General features: G+C 46.4%; 1 protein-coding gene across 1 annotated transcript in view; it reads left to right on the top strand.

Annotated features, from left to right (window-relative positions):
* Positions 1 to 753: 753 nt before the first annotated feature.
* TTC17 (tetratricopeptide repeat domain 17) overlaps positions 754 to 19,699 on the top strand; it is a 32,871-nt gene continuing 13,925 nt past the window's right edge. The window contains exons 1-16 of the mRNA XM_075281136.1: positions 754 to 993; positions 7,630 to 7,719; positions 7,805 to 7,974; positions 8,249 to 8,360; positions 10,815 to 10,946; positions 11,309 to 11,418; positions 13,068 to 13,233; positions 13,355 to 13,494; positions 13,587 to 13,747; positions 14,510 to 14,622; positions 15,208 to 15,345; positions 15,996 to 16,108; positions 16,852 to 17,020; positions 17,132 to 17,209; positions 18,119 to 18,343; positions 18,608 to 18,800. Coding sequence (XP_075137237.1) covers positions 754 to 993; positions 7,630 to 7,719; positions 7,805 to 7,974; positions 8,249 to 8,360; positions 10,815 to 10,946; positions 11,309 to 11,418; positions 13,068 to 13,233; positions 13,355 to 13,494; positions 13,587 to 13,747; positions 14,510 to 14,622; positions 15,208 to 15,345; positions 15,996 to 16,108; positions 16,852 to 17,020; positions 17,132 to 17,209; positions 18,119 to 18,343; positions 18,608 to 18,800 — 2,350 coding nt within the window. The remainder of the gene's footprint in view (positions 994 to 7,629; positions 7,720 to 7,804; positions 7,975 to 8,248; positions 8,361 to 10,814; positions 10,947 to 11,308; positions 11,419 to 13,067; positions 13,234 to 13,354; positions 13,495 to 13,586; positions 13,748 to 14,509; positions 14,623 to 15,207; positions 15,346 to 15,995; positions 16,109 to 16,851; positions 17,021 to 17,131; positions 17,210 to 18,118; positions 18,344 to 18,607; positions 18,801 to 19,699) is intronic.

Genomic DNA, 19,699 nt, shown 5'->3' with positions numbered 1-19,699 from the left:
ATTCCCACTTTGCAGATACTGTATAACGCCGCGATTTTTCCCATGGCGTCTCCGCTGCGGACAAATCGCGGCGTTTCCGGCACGTGGGCCTCGGCCTTAATGTATCTTATCAGAAAAATGCTTCTTTCTCCGCTTGTTAGCTTCTTTTCCTACTACCCTAAAATGGAACCTGTCAAGGCAATCTGGGACACTGAGGGTAAGTTCACACGGGGATATTTGGACCGGATTTTGATACGAGCACGTTCACATCGATTAAAGAAGCCGGCTTTTGTTTTTGGTAATTTTAAGGTGAATTGCCAAGTCCCATTGTATTACAGATTTTGTCCTGAGGTCCAGAAGCTTCAAGTTACCCAATTGTCCCTCATCCAGGGGTCTCATATAAGCCCTTTATGATGGTCATGGTGGAGAGGGGCCCCGATACAAGTTTTATAAGTTTTGGGGCCCAGGGTTACTTGTTATGCCCTAGATGTGTCCCACTACTCCAGAGGTTAGAACCTCCTCACCAGGCAGCATGTCATGTGACCCTATGACGTCAGAAGGTCCTGACCCCGTCTAATCTCTAACCTGACTGTATGTCACTGTACACACTGATATACTATAAGCATGGCGTCCCTTTGTGCTGTTGGCCGTTACTATCTAGCAGTTCTGTCTGTGCAGGGTCTGACAACCTGGAGCTGTCACTGCTGGGACTTGTGGTACCTTCACCTTCATTATACTTTATGGACGTTTCTTGTACAGTTTGCCTCTACCAAGATGGCGGCAGAGGCGCTTCCCTTTCCTATTCGTGTGGCGGAAGTGATGTCAGCGAGAAAGATGGCGGAGAGCAGAAGCGGGCCGCAGTGCCCCCCCGAGACTAGAGCGCAGGTGGGCGCTGTGCGGGCCCCTCAGGGATGGGCCTGTCTGCTCGGGCTCTTCTCTCTACTCTGGACTGTGGGGCCCTCGGGGGCCACAACACACTGGGTGGTAACAGAGGACGGCAAGATCCAGCAACAGGTAAGAGGACACCTGACAGGGAGGGGCGAGGAGGTGCACAGGGCACTGACAGGAGGGACAAGAGGAGGCACAGGGCACTGACAGGAGGGACAAGAGGAGGCACAGGACACTGACAGGAGGGACAAGAGGAGGCACAGGGCACTGACAGGAGGGACAAGAGGAGGCACAGGGCACTGACAGGAGGAAGAAAGGGAGGCACAGGGCACTGACAGGAGGGACAAGAGGAGGCACAGGGCACTGACAGGAGGGACAAGAGGAGGCACAGGGCACTGACAGGAGGAAGAAAGGGAGGCACAGGGCACTGACAGGAGGGACAAGAGGAGGCACAGGGCACTGACAGGAGGGAGAAGGGAGGCACAGGGCACTGACAGGGAGGGAGAAGAGGAGGCACAGGGCACTGACAGGAGGGAGAAGGGGAGGCACAGGGCACTGACAGGAGGGAGAAGGGGAGGCACAGGGCACTGACAGGAGGGAGAAGGGGAGGCACAGGGCACTGACAGGAGGGAGAAGGGGAGGCACAGGACACTGACAGGAGGGACAAGAGGAGGCACAGGGCACTGACAGGAGGGAGAAGGGGAGGCACAGGGCACTGACAGGAGGGAGAAGGGGAGGCACAGGGCACTGACAGGAGGGAGAAGGGGAGGCACAGGGCACTGACAGGAGGGAGAAGGGGAGGCACAGGGCACTGACAGGAGGGAGAAGGGGAGGCACAGGGCACTGACAGGAGGGAGAAGGGGAGGCACAGGGCACTGACAGGAGGGAGAAGAGGAGGCACAGGGCACTGACAGGAGGGACAAGAGGAGGCACAGGGCACTGACAGGAGGGACAAGAGGAGGCACAGGGCACTGACAGGAGGAAGAAAGGGAGGCACAGGGCACTGACAGGAGGGACAAGAGGAGGCACAGGGCACTGACAGGAGGGACAAGAGGAGGCACAGGGCACTGACAGGAGGGAGAAGGGAGGCACAGGGCACTGACAGGAGGGAGAAGGGGAGGCACAGGGCACTGACAGGAGGAAGAGGGGAGGCACAGGGCACTGACAGGAGGAAGAAAGGGAGGCACAGGGCACTGACAGGAGGGAGAAGGGGAGGCACAGGGCACTGACAGGAGGGACAAGAGGAGGCACAGGGCACTGACAAGAGGGAGAAGGGAGGCACAGGGCACTGACAGGAGGGAGAAGGGGAGGCACAGGGCACTGACAGGAGGGAGAAGGGGAGGCACAGGGCACTGACAGGAGGGAGAAGGGGAGGCACAGGGCACTGACAGGAGGGAGAAGGGGAGGCACAGGGCACTGACAGGAGGGAGAAGGGAGGCACAGGGCACTGACAGGAGGGAGAAGGGGAGGCACAGGGCACTGACAGGAGGAAGAGGGGAGGCACAGGGCACTGACAGGAGGAAGAAAGGGAGGCACAGGGCACTGACAGGAGGGAGAAGGGGAGGCACAGGGCACTGACAGGAGGGACAAGAGGAGGCACAGGGCACTGACAAGAGGGAGAAGGGAGGCACAGGGCACTGACAGGAGGGAGAAGGGGAGGCACAGGGCACTGACAGGAGGGAGAAGGGGAGGCACAGGGCACTGACAGGAGGGAGAAGGGGAGGCACAGGGCACTGACAGGAGGGAGAAGGGGAGGCACAGGGCACTGACAGGAGGGAGAAGGGGAGGCACAGGACACTGACAGGAGGGAGAAGGGGAGGCACAGGGCACTGACAGGAGGGAGAAGGGGAGGCACAGGGCACTGACAGGAGGGAGAAGAGGCACAGGGCACTGACAGGAGGGAGAAGAGGAGGCACAGGGCACTGACAGGAGGGAGAAGGGGAGGCACAGGGCACTGACAGGAGGGAGAAGGGGAGGCACAGGGCACTGACAGGAGGGAGAAGAGGAGGCACAGGGCACTGACAGGAGGGAGAAGAGGAGGCACAGGGCACTGACAGGAGGGACAAGAGGAGGCAAAGGGCACTGACAGGAGGGAGAAGGGGAGGCACAGGGCACTGACAGGAGGAAGAAGGGAGGCACAGGGCACTGACAGGAGGGAGAAGGGAGACACAGGGCACTGACAGGAGGGAGAAGGGAGGCACAGGGCACTGACAGGAGGGAGAAGGGAGGCACAGGGCACTGACAGGAGGGAGAAGGGGAGGCACAGGGCACTGACAGAAGGGAGAAGGGGAGGCACAGGGCACTGACAGAAGGGAGAAGGGGAGGCACAGGGCACTGACAGGAGGGAGAAGGGAGGCACAGGGCACTGACAGGAGGGAGAAGAGGAGGCACAGGGCACTGACAGGAGGGAGAAGGGGAGGCACAGGGCACTGACAGGAGGGAGAAGGGGAGGCACAGGGCACTGACAGGAGGGAGAAGGGGAGGCACAGGGCACCCTGAGCTCGCACTACATTGGCACAATCACATTACTGCACTTATCTATTTTGAGAAGTATTTTTGTCCCTGTAGTGTGACCCCTGCAGTTACAGATATATTCGGAGGTGTACATAGTAAAGAGGGCGCATATGAAACAAACATCACAACATAGTTACCGAATGTATGTTCCCAAATTGTAGGTCCAAAATAAAGGAGGGGCCCCAAAAGTCACTATGAGGATATAATAAGAAAACCAAAAAGAGGTGACTGGGGCACAAAGGATACAATCAAATACAAAAACTTTTATTAAACCACAATATTAAAAAGTACACAGGGCAGGACGACAGTGCCATCAGACTGGAGAAGCAGCTAAGGTAAGTATGTAAATATGCACTGGGGTAAATATATCAAAGAAAGAAATACATAATATATAACATAGAAAATAACCATAAAACTATGGAAAATCTACAAGCAAATGTTACAATCATATGTCTACTGTAAAAGTACTGGATAGAGGTAACGTTTATAGAAAAACCTAATGCAGCAAGTAAGATGGTAAGAGTAGTAAGAAGTGGTATATAAGCTGTAATAAGGAGACAGAAGACGTCAGACCATGTGGTTAATGTCATGTATACAGCCAAGTAAATACTGCAATGTATATGTAAACCTGCTGCAATGGTAGAGAGACAAGGATAATAAATCTCTAATCCAGTGCAAAGAACATACCCATGGTGATGGTAGTGTACAAGAAAGGTACTTAGCAGGGCCGAGTCTCCAGGATCCCCTACGCGTGTTTCGGTGCTAGCCTTCTTCTGGGGGGTGGGTAGGGGTTCCTGGAGATTTCTTTTGGAGCTGATATTAAAGCGGAAAATGCCTCAAAACCTGCTCCAAAAATGCAATTTGAACATCCTCTTATAGATGTGTGCAGACACCTGGCATCTTCTATGACAACGTAGACATCAATAATCCCCTGAGTGGGGTAAATGTACAGAGCAGGGTATATAGCCAAGAGGTAAAGTACAAGGTCGTATACACTATACTAGAGTCCAGAGTACTTTATCACTTGGCTACACCTACCCAGGGGCTTATAGACCCTAGCTCCATATATGACTAGTGCCCAGTTGGAACCCTTGTCATAGTCTACTCCTGTGCGTCCATTGCTCAGACATACTTGTAGTTTTCGGGATCTCTGCTACAATGTTAGCATGGGAAGAATATGCAAATCTGTCTCCCAAGATGTAAACAGGGAGACAGTGCCTCTGTTATGCTGCCCTCTATGGAGCTTCGTGTAAGAAAAACTGAGCCACGACCACTATAGAGATAAAGGTTACTGTATGATCAGCCCGCCTCTCTTGTACAGTAATGTTGCTGTATTGTACTATATCCAGCGTAAACACATTAACAGACCCAACGTCATATTCTAAGTGGCCCCAAAACAAGAACCTTAATAGAAGACAACCAAGAGGTGCTATGTGTGTACTTGTACTGGTTACCTGGCTCCTTGCAAATGTTTGTGCTCTGCTATACCGGTCAGACATTGTGTCAGGAGCATTGTGATCAAGGAAAGCAAAACAGGACGTCTAGTTAGAAGGATGCTCCAAGAAAAACCAGCACAGTGTGTAATGCCTGAGGGAGCGGGACTTATAGTAATGTTCTGTGACTCTGTGCTGCGCAGATTCTCTGATATATTGCAGTGAATCAGCTCTTTCCGGGATGTGCGCTTAAAGGAAATAGGATATATGGATGTAAACCCCACAGCAGGCATTTCCCGGGATGTAATCATTACTAATAATACTACACCTATGTACAAGAATATAACTACTATAATACTGCCCCCTATGTACAAGAATATAACTACAATAATACTACTCCTATGTACAAGAATATAACTACTATAATACTGCTCCTATGTACAAGAATATAACTACTATAATACTACTCCTATGTACAAGAATATAACTACTATAATACTGCCCCCTATGTACAAGAATATAACTACAATAATACTACTCCTATGTACAAGAATATAACTACTATAATACTGCCCCCTATGTACAAGAATATAACTACAATAATACTACTCCTATGTACAAGAATATAACTACTATAATACTGCCCCTATGTACAAGAATATAACTACTATAATACTACCTCCTATGTACAAGAATATAACTACTATAATACTGCTCCTATGTACAAGAGTTTTCTAGCGTTTTTTAACTCACTATGTCTAGTGTCTATTTTGTCTACACTATGTTCTTTTGTGTCTAAATGTATACTCCAGCCTAAGGTGGCAAACAGAAATTTTAAAAGGATGAAATAAAAGAAGGTTTTTACAAGCTGTGAGTCGCGGACCCTTATATCGAACCTTTGGTTTGACAAGATTATACTTCCAAGAATATAACTACTATAATACTGCTCCTATATACAAGAATATAACTACTATAATACTGCTCCTATGTACAAGACTATAACTACTATAATACTACTCCTATGTACAAGAATATAACTACTATAATACTACTCCTATGTACAAGAATATAACTACTATAATACTACTTCTATGTACAAGAATATAACTACTATAATACTACCTCCTATATACAAGAATATAACTACTATAATACTGCTCCTATGTACAAGACTATAACTACTATAATACTACCTCCTATATACAAGAATATAACTACTATAATACTGCTCCTATGTACAAGACTATAACTACTATAATACTACTCCTATGTACAAGAATATAACTACTATAATACTAATCCTATGTACAAGAATATAACTACTATAATACTGCTCCTATGTGCAAGAATATAACTACTGTAATACTGCTCCTATGTACAAGAATATAACTACTATAATACTACCTCCTATGTACAAGAATATAACTACTATAATACTGCTTCTATGTACAAGACTATAACTACTATAATACTACTCCTATGTACAAGACTATAACTACTATAATACTACTCCTATGTACAAGAATATAACTACTATAATACTACTCCTATGTACAAGAATATAACTACTATAATACTACTCCTATGTACAAGAATATAACTACTATAATACTGACACCTATGTACAAGAATATAACTACTATAATACTGCTCCTATGTACAAGAATATAAGTACTATAATACTGCTCCTATGTACAAGAATATAACTACTATAATACTACTCCTATGTACAAGGATATAACTACTATAATACTGCTCCCATGTACAAGAATATAACTACTATAATACTACTCCTATGTACAAGAATATAACTACTATAATACTACTCCTATGTACAAGAATATAACTACTATAATACTGCCCCCTATGTACAAGAATATAACTACTATAATACTACCTCCTATGTACAAGAATATAACTACTATAATACTACCTCCTATGTACAAGAATATAACTACTATAATACTACTCCTATGTACAAGAATATAACTACTATAATAGTGCTCCCTATGTACAAGAATATAACTACTATAATACTACCTCCTATGTACAAGAATATAACTACTATAATACTACTCCTATGTACAAGAATATAACTACTATAATACTGCCCCCTATGTACAAGAATATAACTACTATAATACTACCTCCTATGTACAAGAATATAACTACTATAATACTACCTCCTATATACAAGAATATAACTACTATAATACTACTCCTATGTACAAGAATATAACTACTATAATACTACTACTCCTATGTACAAGAATATAACTACTATAATACTACTACTCCTATGTACAAGAATATAACTACTATAATACTACTACTCCTATGTACAAGAATATAACTACTATAATACTGCTCCTATATACAAGAATATAACTACTATAATACTGCTCCTATGTACAAGAATATAACTACTATAATACTACTCCTATATACAAGAATATAACTACTATAATACTACTCCTATGTACAAGAATATAACTACTATAATAGTGCTCCCTATGTACAAGAATATAACTACTATAATACTGCTCCCTATGTACAAGAATATAACTACTATAATACTACCTCCTATGTACAAGAATATAACTACTATAATACTGCCCCCTATGTACAAGAATATAACTACTATAATAGTGCTCCCTATGTACAAGAATATAACTACTATAATAGTGCTCCCTATGTACAAGAATATAACTACTATAATACTCCCTCTATGTACAAGAACATACTATAATACGCACTGTTTGTACCTCTCAGTCCCTGCGTTCTCCATGTATCTCATATCTTTCGTCTCTACCAGGTGGACTCGCCCATGAACTTGAAGCACCCTCATGATTTAGTGATCCTTATGAGACAGGAGACCACTGTCGGGTACCTTAAGGAACTAGAGGTGAGTCTTCTCTCCACTGCCTGTAGTTTATTAGATTTTTGCCGCCTTGTCTCTCATCTCTCCTGTCATCATCTTATCTCTATAGAAACATCTTGTGGCTCAGAAAATTCACATTGAAGAGAATGAAGATCGGGACACAGGGTTGGAGCAGCGGCACTACAAGGATGATCCCGACTGTGTCCTGGCCAAAGTGCCCCTGGGCGACATGGACCTGTATGACGGGACGTACATGTCACTGGAGGAGAAATTTATTAAGTAATTTATCTATCTCTGCCGTATCATTCTTTTGTAGTGTTGAGGCGTTGTGCAGTAAACCAGTATCCCACCTATCCGGCTTCTGGGACCCCAACTGATCCCGAGAATGGCTGATTTTCTTTGCAGAAACATGACCCACTTGGTTGTATCTGGTGTTACTGCTCGGTTCACCAAACTGCAATACCCGACACAACCATGGACATGTACGGTGCTTTTTATAGTAAACCTTTGCTCCTCTATCTCTGACGTGTTTTTGTTGTGTTTCCATTTACAGTGCAGAAGATTATGTGGATGTCCATAGCTCGCTACCTCCGGATCTGAAGCAGCCCGACTGCACCCGCATCATAGAGCTTCCATATAGCATTCATGCCTTTCAGCATCTCCGGGTACATTAATATTCTGACATTAGCGTCATAAAGTAGAGATGACCTAAAGGGGAGCGGCGGCCTAGAACGCCATAGGGTCACATAACGCTGCCTATAGTCTTACACATGTAGGTGATTGTGAGGAGATTCCAAGAAATAACGTTTATTCACTGTATAATGGAAAGCTCAGCGGCTGTAATAGATGAAATGTAGATGAAGTCTCAGGAGCTCTGCCGCTGTTAGTGATCTCTTAGGTTACTTTCAGAATCAATCTTTCTTTCTTTCTTTCTTTCTTTCTTTCTTTCTTTCTTTCTTTCTTTCTTTCTTTCTTTCTTTCTTTCTTTCTTTTCTTTCTTTTCTTTCTTTTCTTTCTTTCTTTCCCTTTCCCCCCTCTCACTCTCTTTCCCCATCTCGCTCTCTTTCCCTTTCCCCCTCTCACCTTCTTCCCTTCCCTCTCTTTCGCTTCCCTCTCGCTCTTTCCCTTTCCCCCTCTCGCTCTCTTCCCTTCCCTCTCGCTCTTTCCCTTCCCTCTCGCTCTTTCCCTTCCCTCTCGCTCTTTCCCTTCCCTCTCGCTCTCTTTCCCTTCCCTCTCGCTCTCTTTCCCTTCCCTCTCGCTCTCTTTCCCTTCCCTCTCGCTTTCTTTCCCTTCCCTCTCGCTCTCTTTCCCTTCCCTCTCGCTCTCTTTCCCTTCCCTCTCGCTCTCTTTCCCTTCCCTCTCGCTCTCTTTCCCTTCCCTCTCGCTCTCTTTCCCTTCCCTCTCGCTCTCTTTCCCTTCCCTCTCGCTCTCTTTCCCTTTCCGTCTCTCGCTCTCTTCCCTTCCCTCTCCGTCTCTTTCCCTTTCCCCCTCTCGCTCTCTTCCCTTCCCTCTCGCTCTCTTCCCTTCCCTCTCGCTCTCTTCCCTTCCCTCTCGCTCTTTCCCTTCCCTCTCGCTCTCTTTCCCTTCCCTCTCGCTCTCTTTCCCTTCCCTCTCGCTCTCTTCCCTTCCCTCTCGCTCTTTCCCTTTCCTCTCGCTCTCTTTCTCTTTCCGTCTCTCGCTCTCTTCCCTTCCCTCTCCGTCTTTCCCTTTCCTCCTCTTGCTCTCTTCCCTTCCTTCTCGCTCTCTTCCCTTCCCTCTCGCTCTCTTCCCTTCCCTCTCGCTCTCTTCCCTTCCCTCTCGCTCTCTTCCCTTCCCTCTCGCTCTTTCCCCATCTCGCTCTCTTTCCCCATCTCGCTCTCTTTCCCCATCTCGCTCTCTTTCCCCATCTCGCTCTCTTTCCCCATCTCGCTCTCTTTCCCTTTCCCCCTCTCGCTCTCTTTCCCTTTCCCCCTCTCGCCCTCTTCCCTTCCCTCTCGCCCTCTTCCCTTCCCTCTCGCTCTCTTCCCTTCCCTCTCGCTCTCTTCCCTTCCCTCTCGCTCTCTTCCCTTCCCTCTCGCTCTTTCCCTTTCCCCCTCTCGCTCTCTTCCCTTCCCTCTCGCTCGCTTTCCCTTCCCTCTCGCTCTCTTCCCTTCCCTTCCCTCTCGCTCTCTTCCCTTCCCTTCCCTCTCGCTCTCTTCCCTTCCCTCTCGCTCTCTTCCCTTCCCTCTCGCTCTCTTTCCCTTCCCTCTCGCTCTCTTTCCCTTCCCTCTCGCTCTCTTCCCTTCCCTTCCCTCTCGCTCTCTTCCCTTCCCTCTCGCTCTCTTCCCTTCCCTCTCGCTCTCTTCCCTTCCCTCTCGCTCTCTTTCCCTTCCCTCTCGCTCTCTTTCCCTTTCCGTCTCTCGCTCTCTTCCCTTCCCTCTCCGTCTCTTTCCCTTTCCTCCTCTTGCTCTCTTCCCTTCCCTCTCGCTCTCTTCCCTTCCCTCTCGCTCTCTTCCCTTCCCTCTCGCTCTCTTCCCTTCCCTCTCGCTCTCTTCCCTTCCCTCTCGCTCTCTTCCCTTCCCTCTCGCTCTCTTCCCTCTGCTCTCTTCCCTCTGCTCTCTTCCCTCTGCTCTCTTCCCTCTGCTCTCTTCCCTCTGCTCTCTTCCCTCTGCTCTCTTCCCTCTGCTCTCTTCCCTCTCCTCTCGGTTTCTTCCTTCCAGCTCTCTTCCTTCCCCTCTCGCTCTCTTCGCCTTCCCTCTTGCTTTTTTCCCTCCCCTCTTGCTCTCTTCTGTGTCAGAACAATGGAATTCAATCTGCAGAAACGCAGCTTTTTTTGTTGCAGATTCTGTTGCGGTATTTTGAGCCAAAGCCAGGGGTGGATTGAGCAGAAAGGAGAAGTATGAGAACTTGTAGCCATTCTTGGCTTTGGCTCAAAAAAACGCAACAAAATCTGCAACAAAAAAAGCTGCGTTTCTGCAACGTGCGGCCTCAGCCTTAACTTATTGAATGCAGAATATTGTACCTAAAACAAGTTGATATTAAATGGTGAATTAAGGAATGCTAGAGGAATTAGAAAGCTGGATGTGACCGACAACCTCTCAACAGTTTCTGGTGATCCTGGTTGCAGTAACAATTTGTTTTTGTTTTTTTTTTCTCTGTAGGGTATTCAGGAAAGGAAGAACCTTTCTGCTCCGCTGCTACCTAAAGAAGATCCCATATTCAGCTCCCTGTCTCAGAGGCTGGGGAAGAATTTTGACGACATTGGTCATAGAATACATGAGGCCCTTATGAAGGTGTGTGACCTTGTTCATACTGGAAGTCTCTGTCTCGAGCCTGTGGCTTTACAGTCGCTGCGACTCCCTCTGCTGCTGTCAGGGCATGTCAGAAGTGTAGTTTTACAACGGCTGGGGGACCACAGATTGGGAAATGCTCCCATACATCCTTGTCAATGCGTAATTGCTTAACAAATCTGTATGGATGGGACAATTGTAAAGGTGTTTTCTGGCCTAAAATGAACTTTTCATACTGTTGACCTATCCACGGGATGTAATCCATGGGGGTCCAACACCCAGACACCGCACGGTTTGTTGTTTCCTGTGGATGGTTCAAGAAGTGGCTTTTGTGAACTTTAAACACTTTACTTTGTGTTTTGCAGAATAAAACCTCCTGGGTCCTGTATAACATGGCGTCTTTCTACTGGAGGATAAAGAATGAGCCATACCACATGGTGGAGTGTGCCATGAGGGCGCTGCACTTTTCTTCAAGGTAATGCACATTTCATATTGCTTGACATTGAAGTACTAGGAGATGTTTTATCAAGTTCATGCACAATTGGTCTAATGCTGACTTGTGCAATTGAAAAATAAGAGTAGTTGGATATAGTCATCCCCTGTGCCATGAAGAGCTTTACATTTGCAAGGAAAGGGGTGAAAAAAAATAACAATAAAGACCCAAGTTTTTGACATCTTGCTTGTATTGCATTCTGCGTGGGCTTGTTCAGATGAGCTCTGGCTAGTAAGCTCTTATACTTAGGATGTTGGCCAATGTCTGAAAATGGGAAAATATGGAAGACTTAAATGGTTATTCCCATCTTATAGTCAAGGCATATTGCTAGGATTTACCATTGCTTAAAGGAGTTACTGGGGGTAAGGGGGATAGTATTGTTGAAAACCTTCATAGATAGGATGATAAACCCCTATAATTGTGGCTGCGCTTCAGCAAGGGGATCACAGGGCCAGAATTGGGAGAGGAATCTGGGGCGATTGATTCCTTATTCCATCTTCTGAACCTAACCTTATGATCAGTGGGTATCTGATCTCTGTGACCCCCACAGACCCTGAGAGTGTAGGGGTTGCAGCGAGGTCATCAACTTATGTTATATCCTAGTGATATATTGTTACACAATGGAAAATACCCCCAACACTGTCCAAAACTTCAAGGGATCCTATCATTAAAACTCAATTTTTTGTCCCCAACACTTAGGAATAGCCTTAAGGAAGGCTATTCTTCTCCTACCTTTAGATGTCTCTCTCCGGACCGCCGTTCTGTATATAATCCGGTTTTTGTCTGTATGCAAATGAGTTCTCTTGCAGCACTCGGGGCGTCCCTAATGCTGTGAGAGAACTCTCCAGCGCCGTCCAGGAACGGCCTCTCTTCGCGTCGTCTTCTGGCGCTGGCTTCAAACTTCAGGGCAAAGTCGACTGCGTGTGCCCGCCAGCCACAAGAAAATGGCCGCTTACATAGTATTGAAAGTGGCCACTTTCTTGTTGCTGGCAGGCATGCACAGTCGGCTACCTGAGGCCTAGAAGTTTGAAGCCACCGCCGGAAGAGAGGCCGTTCCTGAAGAAGATGGAGGCGGTGATGGAGAGTTCTCTTGCAGTATTGAGCCCACCCCCAGTGCTGCGAGAGAACTCATTTGCATACCGACGAATACCGGGTTATATACCGAACGTCGGCTCGGAGAAGACATTTAAAGGTAGGAGAAAAATAGCCTCCCTTAAGGCTATTCCTATATGTTAGGGAGAAAAAATTGAGTTCTAATGATAGGATCCCTTTAAAAATACCAAGGTGCCCCTGGATCACTGCAAGCCACAAGCTACTTCAGTAGGGTCCTTTATAGTAATCAGAGTGGGACTACTACTACTACTACTACTCCACCGCCTTTAGTATTTAGCAGAGGGACTAGGAAAGATAAGTCTGTGTTCACACATAAACTGACCCCCCCATCCTGTGAACTTATTTCCCCTAGTGGTGGTGTAATTCCGAAATATAAAAGCATTAGCATGGCAAATTCTATATTAAAAACTGACACAAAAATCCCAGCCAGACACAAGGTCTCGAAGTTCTCCTATAAATGCTGTTCTGGGCAATGTATGCTGCGCACTTTATGTATCTCGCCTGTCCCTACCCTACAGGTATGACAAAGGTATTGCACTTCTGAACATGGCGAATGTCTTGCACCGAGCGCACTTCTCAGCCGATGCTGCTATTCTGGTTCATGCTGCACTTGACGTGTCTCCAGGGATGGATGTGTCCACAGACGCCTTGGTTAGCCACTACACCCTGGGGAATATATATGCAGTGAGTATTTTAGGGCTGTTTGAAATAAATTTATGATTAAAATCCTTTAATCCATCATCTGGATTAAGGAAATGTTACTTTACCTTTCACAAGCTGATGGATAATTTCTCCATCTTTGTAGATGTTGGGGGAGTATAATCACTCTGTATTGTGCTATGACCGAGTCTTGGAGGCCCGGCCTTTCTTCTATGAAGCTGATAAGAAGAAGAAAGCCGTCTTATGCCAGCAAAAACTGGAGCAGAAGTTGGAGGCACAACACAGGTAAGCGTCTGCCCCATTGTACAGCTAATGGACATCTGGATGAAGACGTGAAGGTGTTACATTACCTCTTCTTCTTCTACTTGTGTTACCAGGTCCCTCCAGAGGACTCTGAATGAGCTGAAGGAATATCAGAAGCAGCACGACCATTACCTGAGACAGCAGGAGGTCCTGGAGAAGCATAAGCTGATCCAGGAGGAGCAGATCCTCAGGAACATCATCCATGAGACACAAATGGCCAAGGAGGCGCAGCTAGGTAAGGCTGGAAACATAGAAGTTCTACATGAAAACGTACATAGAGAAGGAAGGAATCCTAGGATTTGGTTGTCCTGCAGGAGGAAAAGGATGATACTTGGCTGTTATGGAGGGCAGAAGGGACATTAGACATTTTAATGGGATAACCAAAGATTAAACCTTGGATAGGTGACTTATGTCATTTGGGATCCCTACCATTTGCAAGAGCAGGGGTCCTATGTCCCCAGTTTAAATTGAGTTGCACTTGAGCTTGGATGCTCTTGGTCCATTAAACTCTATGGTACTTGCAAAGATAACCAGTGCCGCACTCAACTCATGCTTGCCCTCCACCCTATTGAAACTCTAACCATAACACTCGTGGCTGGTTGCAATCCCACTAGTCAGACACTTTTGCATCTCCTAAAGTGATGGTTTATCTATTGGATATACCATCGTATGATGATTGAGGGGTGGTATAGCATTGCACCCCCTTTCGTTTTTCCCTGCACAGCCGTGCACCCTGCTGTTCAGGGGTTTCAGCCATCTCCATTCACTTGAATGAGGCCTCTCTGCCAAATCTGTAGGGGTTACTATGCACGTGTCATAGGGACACAACACTAAACAAGGTCTTTACCCCTTCAGTTTTGTAATTACCCCAACAGATCAAGTGAGGGGGTAAAAGGGGTGCAATTATCTCCTCTGATGTGCAGATAACGACTACAAGATAGACTTGCTGTATTGATGTTCATTATTACATATTAAATTCTGTATATCTTTGCCTTAGGAAATCATCAGATTTGTCAAATCAGCAGCCGTAAGCACAGTCTGCACTGTCCATGGGACTTACCGGTTCGCTACCACCGAGGAGACATCTTTGAAAATGTGGAGCACGTGTTGGTAAGTCGTGGGGGTGAAGAACGAAAAAAATTACATACATTGTAAGGACTTTTTGGGGATTGTCCTATTGATAACCTAGCTTTAGAATAGACTTTATGGAAAAGAAGTGTTAGCAACTCCATGGTTATAGTGGGAGGATTCTCCAATCTGTATATATTACAGTAATAGAGAGCGTGTGCCGAGGCTTGTTATTACTATTTAGGATAGGACTTCAATATTAGATTGATGGGAGTTCAACACCCAGGACCCCACACCAATCAGCGGTCAAGAGGGCGCTAAGCTTAGCATCATACATTGTATAGGGGATGTACTTTGTATTGCAGCTCAGCCCCATTCACTTGAATGGGACTGAGCTACAAATAGTCCACGTGACAAATAAATGTGACGTAACTCGCCTGAGTAGCGCTGCCGCTTCAAGTAGCTGGTCTGTGGGTGTCACAATCCCACCGATCAGAAGAGTTAACTCTTGGAAAACCCATATAATGCTAAATTCTTTGTATATTGACCGGTACTGTATGAGTTATAAAGTTCAGGTCAGTCGGGAGAGTGTAACGTTAGTAATTTGCTTTCTCTTTTCTTCTTCAGTTTGGTGATGACACTTCCTCGGCACAGATGACATCCGTCAATTTAGACCTCCAGGCAAATCAGAGTATTCTGCTCCAGCGCCCCCCAGTGTCACGTTCTGCAATAAAAGTTTGGGGTTTGGATGGCGCCTCGTTTCACGTGAGTTGCATCACAGCTGTTCTGTTAGTTATAGTAAAGGGCTTTTCTAGGCTTTATGATTGATTGGATTGGCAGGGTTCTGACACCCAGTTCCCTGTCTGATCAGCTATTCAAGGAGGCAGCGGCATTCGGGCGAACGTAGCGGCCTCTTCATTATTTAGCCAGTATAGTTCCGTTACAGTACATTGTATAGTGGCTGTGTTTGGTATCGCTGCTCAGCCCATTCTCTTCAAAGGGACAGTAGAAATCCGGGTTTTCTTCAGTATGCAAATGAGTTCTCTCACAGCACTGGAGGCGGCCCTCAGTGTTCAAACAGCACTGGGGGCGTCCCCAATGCTGCAAGAGAAATCTCCAGCGCCGCCTCCATCTTCACCTGGAACAACCTCTCCCTGCGTCTTCTTCCGTCTTGGGTTTCAATCTTCTAGGCCTCGGGCAGAGCCGACTGCGCATGCCCGGGCCACAAGAAAATGACTGCTTACACCGGCTTACTGTGTAAGCGGCCGTTTTCTTGTGGCCCAGGCATGCGCAGTCTACTCTGCTCGAGGCCTATAAAATTGAATCCCAGGATGGACCGAGCATTATGTTTTTATCTAAACTGTAGATAAAAATCGTAGTATTGTCGCAAACTTTTTTTTTTTTTTATAAATTAGGAGGTGGACCATCTCTGGCCCAAGAAGGCAGATTGTGCCAAAAGGTTTCCAACGGTGCCTCTACCTGAAGAGCTTCCAAAATACTACCTACCTCCTGGCCAACCTGGTCTGAGGTGAGTCCAGATAACACATTATTTCATCATACTGAGCCGCCATCTTTGGCTTAGGCTACTTGTATGTGTATATATAATGTGTGTGTGTATGGGTCAGTAGGAAAACTCCATGGACAGCACATGGATCTCCAAACACCCATTAATTTCATGTAATGGGCCAGGGCTCCAGACAAAGTGGACGGGTGTAGGACCTGTTTTCAGTTTTGCCCCTGCCATGTATAAGGGGTCATGGAAAATCATGGGTCAGTGTCAAAAACACAGCTATCACACTGACAAAGCATACGTTTGTGTGCATGGAGCCGTATAGGGGTAAATGTGATTCTAGTATAAGGACTATTACAGCAAAATATAAAGGGGCAACTCCGGGTACCAAAGTCTAAGTACAAATGGTGCACACACGATCTCTAACTCTGCAGGTGATATATGGAATTACACAGCACCCATTGACGCCAGTAGGTGACCATGTAATAAGTGGCTGTGATGGAGGTGGGCTCGGAAGCAGGGGAACCTACTTGTATGACATAATTTGGCCCTAATAGGACACATCGGTAAGCTCGATATCCAAGGCAGGTTTAAAGAGGAAGGTGACGGACTGGGGAACCTTATGGAGAGCTTGGTGCTGGTAGCAGATACTATGTATACGCTAGCTAGGTTGATATGTTGGGTTCTGGTGATACAGATGTAAAATCTGTCCTGGATCTGGGCATTCCTGATTGATTTGTCTTTGTCTTCCCTTCTTCCAGTGTCAGCCCGGCTGTCTTGAAGCAGATAGATACCGGAAGTGACCTGCACACCCCGGACTGCACATCCGTTCCCGAAATGCGCAAGAATGAAACTCTTCATAGGCTTCTTATGGAGGTGGAAGGGAGGCTGGACATGCAGCAGCTGAAGCCAGACAGTCATGCCCAGCAGGTATATACACTGTATTCTGTGCTGTATACAGGTATATACGTTGTATTCTCGGCTATACACAAGGCCGCTCCTATCGCAGCAGTATAACTTCTTCGCCATGTGTCTCCCCAGGCCCTGCAATCTCTCATCAATAACCTCAGCATTTCAGAGGATGAAATGAAGCTTTCTTTCTATCACGCTTTTGCCCAGGTCTGTATAACTGTAATGTCCTGCAAGTTTTACAGAGTGGATACATTGGGAAAATTGCAAAAACTGCTGAAGTAAGAGATGGCGCTAGTTGCTGCAACATGGATACCTGGCTTGTGCAGACTAGAAGGCTGGGTTTAGATGGGGTTTTTTGGTCCGGAATTTGATGCGGAGGCCGCCTCAGATTCTGTACCAAAAACACGGCTAGCTGCGCCTGGTGCAGTGCACCGACATGCAGTCGCGGCATTGCGCTCTCGGATTAGGCCCAAATGAATGGGGCTAGTCGGGAGGGAGGTGTCGCGAGGCGGATGTCTGCGGCTGAATCTTTGACCTTTTAAAACCCACCAATGAGCAGATCAAAGGGACAATGGCAGTGCTGTTTACTTGTATGGATTACACTGTGCTGGGTGTTTGTTACAAAAATTGTCACCATTCATATTAGTACGTAGTGGGGCTCCGTCTATGTTCCCTTTCTTTGATACCCTATAGCCAATTCATTGGAAGCAAATGGATCGGCATGTTTTCGGAATGGGAGAAAACTGGAATACGGTGCTCCGGTAGACGACGAAACTTCATTTTGCTGACCTGTGACTGTTTTAGGGGATAGACCTCCACCGATTTTGACAGTAATGGGTCCCTTTAAAGGGGATATCTCCTTAAAATTAATCTTCCCTGGACCTCAGATTTCTGGGTTGGTTTAAATACTTATAGCCACACCATCTGAACAAAGTGTCTGAGCACAATAGTTCTCCATTTTCCTGATCACTTGCAGGTTCTAGAGGTCAGAACCCCCCCCTTTCCCGACTATGAAGTGATGACATGCCCCATCTATATGCCACCACTTAGAGATGAGCATACTATGAGATATGAATATGCTATATGTTTAATGTCGCTTTATTGGTTATCTTTCAGCCAGCCGGGCCGGTGTGGTCCATCCTGAATGAGGCAGCTCTTTATTGGTGGGCCATAGGAAACTGCACACAAGCCATAGCCTGCCTGCGTAGAGCGGTGAACACGGCTCCAACTCAGCACCAATATATCCCGCTGGTGAATCTGGCAAACTTACTAATGCACCACGGGCTTCATCTGGATGCCAGTAGATTATTGGTACAGGCGATGAGCTTGGATCGCTCTGAGGTGAGTGCCCACGATCACGTCAGCACTATGGCATGCACAGATATTCTATCTATCTATCTATCTATCTATCTATCTATCTATCTATCTATCTATCTATCTATCTATCTATCCCATATTTATCTAGCTAGCTATGGATTTTTCTAGAATTGCCTCATCATTGTATTTGCTGTACGTATACATGAGAGTATCTCGCGCATTTGCAGACTATAGATACACCGCATATATATGTCTACATGTCACTAATGCTGTATGTTTTATGTTCAGCCCTTGACACTACTGAGCCTGGGTAACGCTTACCTGTCACTCAAGAACCTGTCCGGTGCCCTAAAAGTCTTCCGTGCTGCTTTGGATCTGAACAGAGGATGCCCGCAGTGTAGAGACAGCCTGCAATTGATCCGGTGCCTGCAGCTCTACCCGCTCCTGTACAACGTCACATCGCCGTCCTCCGTGTGCAGCGGTAAGCATACAGTCTTGCCTCTGCTCACAGAAACTGTCATGTAACCTAGAACGTGTCACCTCTACTCCCACCTCTGGTGAATACAATAAATACTTCAAAAACAAATTCCTTCTTGTTCATGACTTCATAGGATTTGCTAGTTTTTGCCTTTGCTTAGCTTAGCATGGCCCGTAAGGATAGGGTGGGGCCTGATGACCCCTGTTCGGAGCTGCATCTGATGTCCATACTATACAGTGTACAGAGCTGAAGCAGATACCTCTGTATACTATATAGAGGCTGGGAGCTAGTGCTGCAGCTCAGCTCCCATTGATATCCGTAAGAGAATAGCTGCAGTACGGCACCAGAACGCTATACAGTGTATGGAGCCAAGTGATCCTGGCTGTGTGCACTGTATAGTACAGGCATCATACATAGACTTGAACAGCTGATCCGTACAGGAGCCAGCTGTCAGCCCCTCAATGATCTGTTACTTAGGGCTGTAAAGGATAGGCCTTTAAAACAAATCTCAGAAAGCTGCTGTTTATAGAAAAAAAACCATAGCTAAAGGCAGGAAACAGCATGAAATTTAATCGCCCCTGCGGTGATGACCCCACGTACATATTTCACATAACCTTTAGGTGGCCTTAGTGTTCATGTTGGCAAGTACAGCGTATGTCCAATAAGGCCGGGGATTGGGATTTTCAGACTCTGATTTCTCCACTCCCTTACTAAACTGACTTTCACTCTGAAATCTCTGCTATAAACATCTCATGATTACATGACTCCTATTACACTTGTCTATAGGATAAGGGAAGGAAGGAACAGGAACTAAATGACACAGGGTTAGGCTGATGCTGTTGCTAAATAGGAAGTTTCTATTAGAGCCCAAGGGCTTTATTCACTTCAGTACAGGTCAGTGC

The sequence above is a fragment of the Leptodactylus fuscus genome, chromosome 7, assembly GCF_031893055.1.
Source record: "Leptodactylus fuscus isolate aLepFus1 chromosome 7, aLepFus1.hap2, whole genome shotgun sequence".
NCBI lineage: Eukaryota > Metazoa > Chordata > Amphibia > Anura > Leptodactylidae > Leptodactylus > Leptodactylus fuscus.
Note: the sequence above shows the minus strand (reverse complement) of the source record. Positions and strands in the feature narration are given on the sequence as shown.